Source organism: Heptranchias perlo, chromosome 22 (assembly GCF_035084215.1).
Source record: "Heptranchias perlo isolate sHepPer1 chromosome 22, sHepPer1.hap1, whole genome shotgun sequence".
Taxonomy (NCBI): domain Eukaryota; kingdom Metazoa; phylum Chordata; class Chondrichthyes; order Hexanchiformes; family Hexanchidae; genus Heptranchias; species Heptranchias perlo.
In genome coordinates, this window is record NC_090346.1 from 13,734,827 (window position 1) to 13,749,976 (window position 15,150).

General features: G+C 39.4%; 1 protein-coding gene across 2 annotated transcripts in view; it reads right to left on the reverse strand.

Annotated features, from left to right (window-relative positions):
- mad1l1 (mitotic arrest deficient 1 like 1) overlaps positions 1 to 15,150 on the reverse strand; it is a 730,635-nt gene that overhangs the window by 265,262 nt on the left and 450,223 nt on the right. For both annotated transcript variants that reach the window (XM_068002947.1, XM_068002946.1), the window contains one exon: positions 2,243 to 2,433. In XM_068002947.1, the coding sequence (XP_067859048.1) occupies positions 2,243 to 2,433 (191 nt within the window). The remainder of the gene's footprint in view (positions 1 to 2,242; positions 2,434 to 15,150) is intronic.

Genomic DNA, 15,150 nt, shown 5'->3' on the forward strand with positions numbered 1-15,150 from the left:
AGAAACAGGATCTAAGGCACAGTGACATTAATCCTGCCTATCACAGCTCGAGAAATCATCTGTGGAATTATATAATTAATTATAATCTTGTGTGGACATTCGTATGCACATGGAGCTGAACGTGTGTTTATTACTGGATTCGCTCTGTTAGACTACAAAAAGTCAAAGTTCCTAGAACCACATCAGTGTTGACATATGGATAAAAAGATAAAACTCTTTAACAGGGCAAACTAATTAGCAGAGTTCTAAAAGACACTGGATTTAAATTGGTTGGTGAGCTCATTAAATGTTTCCCAATGGATAAGCTCCCTCTGACTGAGGTAAAATAATTATCCTGCCACACACCAAGTTACAAACTTAACATCAGAACAAAGTGATGTAAAAATTTTGAAGACAAGCATGGATGGAAAAACTTTTTATTAGCTTGACAAGATTGAGGGAAAAGGATACACAGCTGTCTGCGTGTGGCACTTCTGTGTTGACCACATTGTTCTCGAGAGTTTAATTACAGTATTTGTTCAGTTAAGCATGGGACAGCCAAGCACACATTTAATTTATTTGTGCATATTTGGTGGCACAGCGCATTGGGGTCTCAATGCTGTATTCTTGACATGGTAAAATTGCAGGTTCTTGCCAGCTATCTTACACATACTGAAGTGAGAGAGGAGAATGAAAATCTTGGGATCAGATTTAAGCATTCAGTGTGGTTCCAGTAGCAGAGAGGAAATGCAAGTTTGACTACCCTTATTCTTAGCTTTTCTGACAACATTCATGGAATATGTGTTATCCATTTTTTTCTTCCTATGTGCAGTACTTCACACCCAAATGTATTAAATTTCATCTGCCATGTTCTCTCCACCCCAACATAACTCCCCCAAAATGTACTTACTGTCTTTTACCCTTCAGCCATTTTATTTTTCATTCCCACGGTTTACCCTTAATCCCCACAGCTTTGAACATAATCAGTAGCCTTTTGTAGCACTTTGTCAAATGCTTTTTTGAAGTCTAGGTACATCATGTTGTAGGGTTTTCCACAGTCCACTTGGGATCTCACTTCCTTAAAATGCCAAGGAGGTTGGGTCAGGCACAATCTTCCCTCTCTGAATCTATGTTGACTGTTATTGTACAGATAATCACCCAACTCCATCCACTGAGTGATGTCAGTTTGATCAGTTCTTGGTTGCCCTGCTAAATGAAGTAAGCTTGTTCCACCTCTCCCATCTACTGGAGGGAGGGAAATAAAAAAAGTTTCCTCCTTATCCAGTTAAAATGTGACTCCATCAGCCAATTGCAGAAAGTCATGGAGAAGTCTGTGTTGAAGCCTACCTCAGATTGTCAGAGTGGGAAAAGGGTGTGTAGTGACCAGTTAGTTGCAAACAAAGCAAGTGGTCCAACCAGAGGGAAAACAAGATTTAAACACAAGTCATTATTTTCTAATTTCTCTTCTTGACTTTACTTCTTTCATCTCAGAGAGACGTTGCACCTTTAAACTACCTTCCTTTAATAATATGGCAGAATGGGGCAGTTCACGGTCTTCTTCACTGATCTATCATTACATCGTCTCGCTCGACCCACATGAGCTGCACTTATGGCAAGTGCGGTTTTTCTTCCAGAGGTGGGACTCTGCTTCAGTGATTAACTTTTCTAAGCACCTATCTTTCATCTCTGCGTTTTAAAAAAAAATCCCTTATTAATGGTCATAATTCTTATCCACGTGCTCCAGCATTCTGTATACTAAGAACCATGGATAAGTACTAATGTTGCTTGGCCATATGCCTCGCAATCCTAATGGCAATTGCCCAGCAACTGAAGCATTACAAGATTGACGATATTATTATGATCAATATTAAAAAGGTTAAAAGTCATCAGCTACTCCCTGGGGAATGACTCATGATTGGCTGAAGATTAACTCATTAAGCATCCCAGCCAAGACCCTATGAAACTCATCATGACCATGAATGATGGATTAGAATGACAAACAGCTTTGGGACGACAACTGGCAGCAATCTAGTCAAAATGCAAGCAGCTATTTCACTGTGCTACACATGCCACTGAATGTCACAGAGCAGTTAGAATCAATACAGAGAGAACCTTAAACGAAGAATCCTGATTAGAAATTAAATCTGGCAGTAGGCATGATGAAATTCAGCTGGAAACAAGGCCATCGTGAACAAGTAATATTCTCTTCAAAGGTAAATATTTCTGCCGAAGTTGTGTTCTCCCCCCTCCGTTGCACTCTTACCTTGAACATCAGGTAATCATCCTGGTGTTCTGCATACATCGATGTCAGCCTGTACTGATTCTCAGTAGTGATGTCAATCTTGTAACCTGTCAGGGTGTAGCAGACAGCTCGGAATTCCTGAATCTTCTTCTGGAACACCTCCTTCAATCGTTGGTTCTTCAACTCTGCACTGTTCACTTGTTTACGCATCTCTGAATATGAAATAGGAAAACACTTAGTTATATTATGGTCATAGAAAAAGAAAGACTTGCATTTATACAGCGCCGTTCACGCCCTCAGTACGTCCCAAAGTGCTTTACAACCAAGGAAGTACTTTTAAACTTGTAGTCACTGTTGTAATGTAGGAAACGCAGCAGCCAATTTGTGCACAGCAAGGTCCCACAAACAGCAATGTGATAATGACCAGATAATCTGTTTTAGTGATGTTGGTTGAGGGATAAATATCGACCAGGACTCCGGGGAGAACTTACCTGCTAATACGGCAGACAATCTTGTGTATCTGGGGTGAATCAATTTGAGGTTTCATACACCAAAGTCTATCTGAAGTCAAAGAAGCTAAAATAATTGCAAGTAGCTGATGTCTGGGAGTGAGTTATAAGGCTGCAATCTAATTGAGTGGGTTCTGATAGCTTTTATGGAGAACAACGGATGCACTGCAGTAATCTCATGAGGGGTTCAGATAACATCTGAAACTGCAAGAGTGAAACATAAGGAATATAGAATCATTAGCCGAACGCACTGTGGTGTCAACAAAAGAGTATTAAGTTATATTTCACTCTAGTTTATCAGGATTAATCATATCATATTGTTAAAAAGGTGCATAATCTCAAGTCCATTGAAACATCCTCTCACAATTTTAGTTTAGTAGCATTTTCTATGGGACACAACAGAGTTATAAAGAATCACTTTGTTCTATGAAAACAATCCGATGGTCCCTGTATAACTAGTTTGCACTGTGCCTTCAACCAAGTACCATGTAGTAGAAATTGTTAGTAGAAATTGGAACAATATGTCAATCACAGCAAAAAAAATCATTGATAAGCCCAAACTAGCAGATCATTTCACTACTGTTGGGTAACTTTAATCATGCCACATCTGCCAAAGCAGATGGGTTAGATGAACACATCTCAAAGCCATGCTGAGAAAGTGGTCACCACTAGATCACTTCCATGGATAACACCCTTCTTTTGTCCCTTTGTTCCCTCAAGTATAAACATATAAAAATCTAGGTGCCATAAATATAAGATAGTCACTAATAAATCCAATAGGGAATTCAGGAGAAGCTTCTTTACCCAGAGAGTGGTTAGAATGTGGAACTTGCTACCAAAAGGAGTAGTTGAGGCGAATAGCATAGATGCATTTAAGGGGAATCTAGATAAACACACGAGGGTGAAAGGAATAGAAGGTTATGCTGATAGGGTTGGATGAAGGATGGTGGGAGGAGACTCGTGTGGAGCATAAACAACGGCATAGACCAGTTAGTCCGAATGGCCCGTTTATGTGCTGTATTTTCTGTGTAATAAAATGACAGCTTCAATTTGGTCACGACAAAGCAGCTACTCTTGTCTTGGTAGGTTCTAAGGCACGTCAGTGTACTGGATTTCCAGGTAGCGTGTGTTTATAGAGCATCTTTATTATTGAAAGTCACTGTTGTTGATAATCAGGTGTCTTAAAAATATAATTTTCTGTTTTTCCATACAATTTAAAAAAATCTAAATGCAATGATAATTTATTTGTAAAGGATTCTCCTCAAATAATTTAAATAATGAAAAACAAAATTAGCAACATGTTTATGTTCTACTTCTGTAAGTAGATTCTGTACCAGGGATACAGGAAATAGTTTATAATAATATATGGTAGTTTGCAGCATATGTAACCGACATATAATATATTCACTCCAGTTACTGCTAATGTAACACATTAGAGTCAAACCATTCTGAGCATTTCCACTGTGCAAACATTTGATGTTAGATATTGATGCAAGTGCTTTTTGAATGAATAATTAACACAACTTTTATCAAAGTACATTAAAAAGAAATCTCCTAATAGCAAATGCTTAAAATATCAGTAATCTGTCCACATCCTTAGGATGCAGGCCTCCACACAGAGCAGAGCTGGTTAGAAGCTGTGATCGGTCAATCAGGGATTCTAATTAAGACGATGCACAATCACAGCGACAAGTTTAACTAGGTGGTGTCCATTATAAATCCGAATGAAGGAATTTATAATGGGAAAAAGTTCACACAAAAGTTGTGACAAAAATGTGACAACAGGAAATGAAAAACACACAGATGCAAGATTTTAATATGTTATATCTATATCTTTCTAAAAATCTAACACCTATGTGCACACATTGATTTCCTGTCACATTTTTTTTCACACTTTTTGTGTCATCTTTTTCTATTACAAATTCTTATGTCCAGATTTATAGTGGAACCCACCGATATAAACTTGTGACAAGTTTATATTGGTGGTTTCCACTATAAATCTTGCCACCAGGTTCCTAAAAATTGCTCAAAATGCTTTTTGAACATTTTTTCATTGACGATTTTCTTCCCGAGTAACTGAAATTTCTAATGTCCAAAATTAAGGTTTAAACAAAATTAAAAATTAAAAATTTTCACAGTAATGTTAGTAAATGTACCAATTCAATAATCACAGCGTTAGGACTGCCTCTACTTTTAACACTAATTGGCAGTTTCACTCACAGAGGCCATAGGATGACTGGAGTGGGAAATGGAAAAATGTCATACCGATCCATTAGGAGTTGCTCATCTGAGCTTGAGGCCATGACAGATACGGCATTACCATCGCCGAATCCCCCACCATCAACATCCTGGGGGTCACCACTGACCAGGAACTTAACTGGACCAGCCACACAAATACTGTGGCGACAAGAACAGGTCAGAGGCTGGGTATTCTGCGGTGAGTGACTCACCTCCTGACTCCTCAAACCCATCTACAAGGCACAAGTCAGGGGTGTGATGGAATACTCTCCACTTGCCTGGATGAGTGCAGCTCCAACAACACTCAAGAAGCTCGACACCATCCAGGACAAAGCAGTCCAGGCAAGTGGAGAGTATTCCATCACACCCCTGACTTGATTGGCACCCCATCCACCACCTTAAACATTCACTCCCTCCACCACCAGCACACCGTGGCTGCAGTGTGTACCATCTTCAAGATGCACTGCAGCAACTTGTCAAGGCTTCTTCGACAGCACCTCCCAAACCTGCGACCTCTACCACCTAGAAGGACAAGGCAGCAGGCGCATGGGAACACCACCACCTGCACGTTCCTACCCGAACGTTCCCATCCAAGTCAAACATCATCATGACTTGGAAATATATCACCGTTCCTTCATCGTCGCTGGGTCAAAATCCTGGAACTCCCTATCTAACAGCACTATGGGGGCAGCTTCACCACATGGACTGCAGCGTTTCAAGAAGGCGGCTCCGCACCAACTTCTCCAGGGCAATTAGGGATGGGCAATAAATGCTGACCTTGCCAGCGAAGCCCACATCCAATGAATGAATGAATAAAAAAAAAATTTTGGTAGAGATGTACTCTGTATCTAACAATGTTATACCTGACCTGAGAATGTTCATTGACACTTGGTGCTCAAAATTAAGTGTTCCACTCCCTTATAGTGACATCCCTCACTTTAATGAGCAAAAATGTGATTTGAAAACATTGATAGTAAATGAAGACTGCTTCAGTCACATTGGCTATAGCAGCTTTTATAGCTGTATGGCTTTTCATATAAATACAAGTACAATTTCCTTTCTATAAATTATAGCTTCAAAAGGACCAAAATATTGCTCACATTTGGCCCTCTCATACAGAATAATCACGGCGTCAACAAATGTACAGGATTGCAAAAAAGATGTCTTGTACAACATGCTGGCCCAGCATGGGTGGGAAGATAGGAAGGGAGGAATGATTGCCAACCGCTTGCTTTCTTCTGTCTTGTGGCTTTCATTCCTTCTCTTCTTCCTTGTTGCTAAGGAAGAACGTGCATTTTCCACATGACTGAAAACTTTCACAGGTGATACTTAGCTCCACAACATCATGATACTGTAAAGTCGTCCCATCCAAATCAGCTACTAAATGATCACAGATACCCAGCATCTCACATAGGGGTGTGGAATTTAAAAATGACTTGTTACACGCACGGGTAACTGTTGTGAGCGCATTAATACTAAAGAACATTGAACTAATTGGCCTTAAATAGTTTATCTCAGTATCAACACATAGATGTGTTTCATGTCTCACATTTAATAATCTAGCTAATCAATGCAATCCAAGGTGGTTTTACTTACTGCAGAAGAAATCACCCGATTTGAGGTCCTTGTAAAGCCTATACTCAGTGCTGCTGGTCGATAAGAGTGAGTAACTGCAATTACATTATAATCAAGAAGTGCTGAAAGAAAATATTACTCACTGACATTCAGCACAGTCATTTAATAGTTAATCAATTGGAAATGTGGAACCTATAATTTATTTTAACAAGTCTTACTTCAGTCAACATTTTAGTTTTTAATAGGTCCTTCCTTTTAAGGGGGCTTCCTTTGCTCAGTTGTAGCAGCCTCACCATTTCCAACTGTTATTCCATTCTCCATTTCATGGAATCATGCAGGAGGCCATTCAGCCCATCATGCCTGTGCTGGCTCTTTGAAAGAGCTATCCAATTTGTCCCACTGCCCTATTCTCCCCCCATAGCCTTGCAAATTTTTCCTTTTCATGTATATATCCGATACCTTTTTGAAAGTTACTACTGAATCTGCTTCCACCACCCTTTCAGGCAATACATTCCAGATCATAACAACTTGCTGCGTAAAAAAAATTCTCTTCATTTCCCCTCTGGTTCTTTTGCCAGAAACAACACAGATGGAAATGTAATTATGAAGGAGATAATGAATGGAAAGAGAACTGATCAGAGTAGGTCAAGCAAGACAAACTCATCAGAGAGACACATTATTTTGTTACAAGAATCCTCTATTTCCCTGCCTTGGACTTTCATGACTAGAGAGCTCCCATTTTACTACTTTGGACTTGCAAGGCTAGGAAGCCAGCATTTGACTTCCCTGGTCTTCTCAGATAGAGAATCCCTTGTTCCAGTCCTGTTGGAGCCAGTATCCCACTGCTTTCACAAAGGACGTTTGCTTGAGACAAAACACTGCTGGTCAAGTCTAGAAGCTGAGATAAGAAATTCAAAAAATTGGGGCGAAAAGTGCAGAAAAGCTAGTCAAATCTTTCTGGTTACTGCTGGGGAGGGGTATTGGTGACACAACTGCCTGAGTTTGTCTGTAGAAATAGTTGAATTGCTGATCCATGACTGCTTCTGATTACATTAAAGAAAAATTGGGCTTCTATGAATAAAAGGTGTGGGGCTGTAAGCGTATCTACTGGCAGACACTGCCAAGCCAGTGTGAATCAAATGCAATACTTCATTAACTTTTCCTAACACAAGATAAAACCATGTTTTTATACTGACACTTTTCCATTGACAGACAGGGAAGACAAAAGGATACATAATACATGCTGGTACATTGTACAGGGTGAAACTTCATATTAAACATCCATTGCAATAGGTGACAAAGTAGAAAACTCTTTACCCTTTGCTTCAACAACCTATAAGTTCCCTATTACAAAGTACAGTTTACTTATGTCACACACTATAGTCTTTAGAGGGAATATAAATCTGATTTTATTTCTTAACAACGAAGTTATTCAGTTTCGCAAACAAATAAATATATCCAGGTAACAATAATTAAAAGTAAAATGAAACAGTAAAGTTCTAATGTTGAAATGAAAAATACAGTAACTACAGTTTTAATGAGGCAGAATTAGAGAATCATTTTATATTAGTCAAGCTGAAATTTTGAATAATTATTCATTTCTGAGGATTTCTTCAGGGAAAAAAATTAAATCTTTTCTCAAGGACATAATGGTTTTATCAGCTCCAAATTAATTACGATTTAATTTTTTATAATGGCCAGTAAAATAAATGAAAATTGGACCCAAATGAATGGTAATTATGTTATTTTTCAGATTAGTATCTTATCACAGTCAACTGTGAGAACACTCAAATCCTCTTAAATAAATAATCTGTTTGCCAGAAATATTTTCCAATTTATGACAGGCAATCAGTTTAACATTAATTCCCAATTATTGCTACTTTGTGTGCCACATTAATTAATTTTTGCACAATCCCGCTTTCAAAAAAATGAATGAAAGTTGAGCCTCTCTGTGTTTAATTTGGTGAAATTTGTGCTGGTGAGGAGTATGGATACTGCACAGTAGAATGCTTTCCCATTTCAGGCACCCGTGCCCATGCCAAGCACTCCTAGTGTTAGGGAATGGATGTTCTTGCTTATGTTTATAAGTGATTCTTCAAGATAATAGGGTTCAAAGATATTTATTGCCTATCATAGAGATAAAGCATACAATGATAAACTATTACTGCCAATAATTACACATATGACTATTCCTAACCGGAGAATTCACACATTACAGTTCTCGAGCTTGAGGGGATCGGCGGGTCAGGGCTTGTCAAATTCTGAAGTATCTGTTCTGACACTAGGTCAGGCATAGCAAAGCCAGCTGCCTAACAGAGCATCTTCGACTGTGATCCCAGAACATGCCTCAGCCCCAACCTTGGAAGATCAGCCCCTTTTCTGCACAAGTGTGTGACATTTCCATTTCCGGCACCAGGCACCCTTGTGGATTGCCTGAATGAGGCTGCCTAGTATAGTGCGTTTTCGATATTTGGAAGTACAAGGGAACTAGCAAGAAACGACAACATATTCAGACTTTGATAGAAACATAGCAAATTTACAGCACAGAAGGAGGCCATTTGGCCCATCGTGTCTGTGCCGGTCGAAATAGAGCTATCCAGCCTAATCGCACTTTCCAGCACTTGGTCTGTAGCCCTGTAGGTTATGGCACTTCAAGTGCACATCCAGGTACTTTTTAAATGAGTTGAGGGTTTCTGCCTCTACCACCCTTTCAGGCCGTGAGTTCCAGACCCCCACCATCCTCTGGGTGAAAAAAGTTTTCCTCAGCTCCCCTCTATTCCTTCTACCAATTACTTTAAATTTTGCCCCCTGGTCACTGACCCCTCTGCTAAGGGAAATAGGTCCTTCCTATCCACTCTATCTAGGCCACTCATAATTTTATACACCTCAATTAAATCACCCCTCAGCTTCCTCTGTTCCAAAGAAAACAATCCCAGCCTACTCAATCTTTCCTCATAGCTAAAATTCTCTTGTCCTGGCAACATTCTCGCAAATCTCCTCTGCACCCTCTCCAGTGCAATCACATCTTTCCTGTAATCTGGTGACCAGAACTGTACGCAGTACTCAAGCTGTGGCCTAACTAGTGTTTTATACAGTTCTAGCATAACCTCCCTGCTCTTATATTCTATGCCTTGGCTAATAAAGGAAAGTATCCTGTATGCCTTCTTAACCACCTTATCTACCTGTCCTGCTACATTCAGGGATCTGTGGACATGCACTCCAAGGTCCCTCACTTCCTCTACACCTTTCAGTGTCCTCCCATTTATTGTGTATTCCCTTGCCTTGTTTGACCTCCCCAAATGCATTACCTCACACTTCTCTGGATTGAATTCCATTTGCCACTTTTCTGTCCACCTGACCAGTTCATTGATATCTTCCTGCAGTCTACAGCTTTCCCCCTCATTATCAACCACCCGGCCAATTTCTGTATCATCTGCAAACTTCTTAATCATGCCCCCTATATTTAAGTCTAAATCATTAATATATACCACAAAAGTACCTTGTACTGAGCCCTGCAGGACCCCACTGGAAACAACCTTTCCAGTCATAAAAACTCCCGTCGACCATTACCCTTTGCTTCCTGCCACTGAGACAATTTTGGATCCAATTTGCCACTTTTCCTTGGATCCCATGGGCTTTTACTTTTTTGACCAGTCTGCCATGCGCGACCTTGTCAAAAGCCTTGCTAAAATCCATGTAGACTACATCAAACGCACTACCCTCATCGGCCCTCCTTGTTACCTCCTCAAAAACTTCAATCAAGTTAGTCAGAAAAAACCTTCCCTTGACAAATCCATGATGACTGTCCTTGATTAATCCGTGCCTTTCTATAATACAATGAGATTTCTGCTCTGAGCCCGGTTGTTCCTCCTCTCGTTGACTCTTAATTTAGGATTTATCCACTAATGACAGCACTAGGGAACAGAACATTTCCTATGCTGCTGGGCCCACCAAATTGAAACAGATGAACTGAACAGCACAGTGGTGTAGTCAGGAATGAAAATTTGGGTGGGCCCCAACTTATGGTGTGTGAGCAATGGCCAAAGGTCTGAGCAGGGGCGGGGGGGTTAACCAATATTTTTCTGGTCCCGTGGCAACATGGCATTTCCAAATATGGTCACATAAAGGCCACCAAGCCACCAAAGCGAAGGAAGCCACCGCCTACAGTGGATGGGACTGGAGAGCAGCTTCAGGGAGAGCGGAGATCCTTTAACACTGCTGCTCGGTGTCCAGACCAGAGGCTGACACTCACCAACACTGGGCGGGGCCCTGAGAAAATGTAATCGTGTTATTGTGAAATATGTAGTTAACTACATAATCTGTTATTCTGCTGTAACCATTTATACCTCTTCTGGACCCATCTTTTGTTCCTTTACTTGTCCCATTTCCACCCCCTTTTGCCTTGCACCGTCATCCCTTTTGATATTTAATCACTCCTGCCCTCCACCCTAACAGAGACCTTCCCCTTTGTTCCTTCCTCCCCCCGCACCCCCACCACTGCACCAACCAGGATTCAATTACTCTTTTGTCAAGAATTCCACCTGACCTCCTTTCTTTTCTTTATGTCTCCTAGCCTTTGCAGATCAACTATGTCAATATCCTTCATAGCCTTGATTGATATTGGTTGAATTTTATTCTGCACTATAAATAAAATTGTTCATCACTCTATAGCACTCTCCCTCATGAATGACAGTGAAAGTGAACCATTCTTATTTAACAGTACCGTTTAACTTATGCAATCAGATATCATTAACAATGGACGTAGTCTTAAAATACCATATTAAAAAATAACTACAGAGGCACTGCCTTTCAGAGTTTGCTCTCCCCCACCCCCTTATCAATTGCTATCCTATTTGACATCTTTCCTAGAGCCCTGTCATTGTTTTTGAGGAAACACAAGGACAGTAATATCTTAACTTTTCAGTCACATGAGCTTTAAGGACCGTATTCTTATACAGCACAACAGAAACAGAACCTAGATATGATAATTATTACTTTTGAGGAAGCTAGTTTTGCTGGTCTCTGAAATTATGCCAGGTGTGTCTGATGGGCTTTGGTCATATTTGATCACAGTCTCAAGTGCTCTTGGCCTAACTTTGCAACACTGTAACTCTGACACCAGACTCCCAAAGCCTCAGCTGAGGACAGGGTCCTTCTTACCAAGGATATCCTAGCATTTTTCACACTGTTTTCACCATGCTGCAATCATGTAACAAATCTCAGAAACAGCTTATCCCAGGGGTTCAGACAGCAGTTTTAAAATGCAGTAGCAGCATCACGCTGACAGATATCCAGGCACCCCACTTAAAAAGTAACAATGCTTTTACAAGGCATTTAAGCACCACAAAAAAATTTAAACAGAAAAATACAGCCAAATTGATTTCCCTGATATAATTTTCCCAGAAGCAAAATACCATTTTAAAACTATCAAAACCATAATTTTTCCTTTTTCATCCTTGGTCTGACATAGTGGTTGAGATCTGTACTCTCTCCCTTCCGGCTTTTAGCAAGCTCATAGCAACAATTATTACATTGTACTTTCAGGCACCCTTTCACTATATAGACCAAAATACAGATAAATCTCTCTTTCCCATGGTTTTCTTTCTCAGTGTCAAACCATTGAGAACAATATAAATGGTATGTTATGGCAAATTTATCTGGTCTTGTTGAAGATTAACAATTGTCCTATTTAGAGTAATCAATTTAGTCTTGTGCTACGCTCCTACAATCACTTGGGAATGCCAGACATTAACCTGAATCAGATTTTACAGAGAAATAATATATTTATTTACAAATAAATACAGATATGAAGCACAAAATTCTGACACATACTACAACTGCAATCTGAAAGCATACATATACTGACATTATTCTGTTTAAGAGCTTCTTCTGATGAAGTTTTGAAGAAGCATCTTGGTTGCTGGTGTGATGAACTCTAAGCTTTTCACTACTGACGTAATGTATTGTATTCAAATAGCTCCCTTGAGCAGAGATTTAAAAATAAGCCTTCTATCTAACCTATCATCAGCAACTACAAGAACTGTAATATTGTTTCAGAGATCTGCTTCTAACTCATTACTCTTTTTGATGTTTTCAGGTAATGTTATTAATGAAAAAAATAGTTGCATTTATATAGCACCTTATCAAATCTTTCAAAAGCATCTCAAAGTAGCTCATATCCAATGAATTATATTCAATCTATAATTTAACAATGCTGTATTCAATATACGTATAGAATACATTACTCGAGTGTGCAGTTAGACAAGATTCACAAAATCTAATCAGCAAGAAAAATACAGCAGTGTCTGCAAAGTTTCACTCCATTCAACAATTTCCAAACAGGGCCAATAGCAAAGGTTTAGCCAGGCATTCACAATAGAAGCACGATTAGCTTGTTCCGATTACAGGAAATACCTGCTATTTATATCGATGCTGCCATCAGCAAATTAAATCAGCAAAATAATTTGATCTAGGATCAAAAGAGACCATCTGCTTCTTTAACAAAACATTTTTTTTTAGAAAAATCACGCTATAGCCTTTATTCCATTATATCGCGGCACGACTCATTAGGTTTCTAACCTGTGTCACTACATTTCCTCTGACTCGCAAACCTGTGAATTGAGAGAACGATTCCAAAGAATTACTGTTTCAGCCTTATACTCAAACCGTAATTGAGTATAACGGTTTTTTAATAAGTTCGCTTATTAAAAACTAGAGTTCCTTACATATCCCAAGTTTCAAAAACCCGCATAATAGACAAATGGGCGGTAATTTTAAGCTAACTCGCTGGGCGGGAAACCCACAGGATCGGGTGGAACGCGGGTTTTAAACCTCGCCCAATATTACTCTCCAATGACTTAAATAAAGTGTAAAATCGGGCGGGCTGTAAAACCAGTGTGGCGCCCGTTCCCTTCAGTTTGCAGGTTAGGTTAAAATTGCCCCCAATGAGCTTTTGTCCCTTTATACAAGAAGTCACAACCTAGCTAAAATCCAAGGTATACTTGTGTGTATACATGGGATATTTTTCACTAAGGTCAACCTGAATCAGGGACATTTAAAAAAAATCACAGCATTTTTAAACAGGTACAATTCTCTGCTATTTCAGCACATAAAAATATAGGCACGGTTATTCTTCTGGTTCCTGCAGACAGGGAGACTACAATTCTTTGGCTAAGAAAAATAAACCAGTTGTTCTAGCATCAGTTCATCTGAAGCAATGCCTGTTGCTGAGCTGCAGTCAAAAAAGGTTGTTGAACATTAACCAAAAAATGTCTTAAAGATTCCATTTCTGAATCAGCTTGGTTTTCACCAGTGAATCAGAAATCTATGACAGAAAAAAATGATCAAACTGAACAGTGTATTTCATCTGATCACTGTCAGAACTTCAACTGATCAGTCTGAATTCTCCAAATTCTGCAATTTTATTTTAGTTCTATAAACATAACACTTCATTTAGCCTTATCCATATTTAGTGAGATACTGTGGCTATTCTCAGTCCCAAATAAAGACTGAGTGACACAGATATATAGCTGGACAAGAGCACTGCAGCAAGACACCTGCCATAAAATGGCTAAATCCGAGAACAATGAGAATTTCCTACTGATTTAAACTTAATTTCACCCTTCAAACAGACGGATTTTCCGAATGCACCCTTTTGCACATAAGCAAGTAAATCACACTGTTGCATTCTGAAGATAATATTGTATCTCTTGCCCTACCTGGGAACGAAAATAGTCTCTCTAAGAAAGATCACCAAACTGCCATCTTACTTAACATCTTTTTCTTCACCATAACAATATTCACAAAGAAATATAAAACAAGTTTTGGAGAAAATGCAGGGTTAAATATGCTTTAAAAAAAGCAACAACTGACACAGTGATAATACCACAGACCAGTCATCAATAAAGACACACGGCAAAGAAAATCAGCAAACACAGCAATTGCAAGACCCGGGTGAAGCACAGAGCATGCCCTTGAGATAAATATTTTCTTCTAGAACAGGGTGGCCATTTCTGATGGGTTTCAATGTACTATTTAAACAAGTTGTCATTCATCAAATCAAGTCATAAATGAGTGCATGAGTCAGGCTCATGCATGCAGAATGGCTATTTGACGCCAATACAGAAATCAAGAGGGTCTTATCTCCCCTTATACCCACCTCCTTCGAGCTTTCGCTATAGTACGTTTTAACAGGTGCTGCTATCAAAGCCGTATAAAGAGATCCCAGGAATTAAATCACATTGTGATTGCTCCTGCATAGAGCCAGCGTGGACTCGATGGGCTGAATGGCCTCCTTCCGTGCTGTAACCTTTCTATGATTCTATGCGTTACTGTCTTCAGAAAAGGTGGAGTTAGGCAACGAGGGGAAAACAACCACTCTCGATTTCCACAATCAACAAGCATCAATTGGTAGCAAATATTATAATTGAAGCTATGATATTTTCTAATGAAAGTTCAGAGAAGTGCATCACGAGAAATACGATGACAACGTGAAATTGATTATCTGTGCAGACTATGGTACTACTGTTCAGCCCATTACCAGCACAACAATACAAAACAGAATCTTTTCCACTTTATCATTGAAACCATTTGTAAATGTAAATTCCT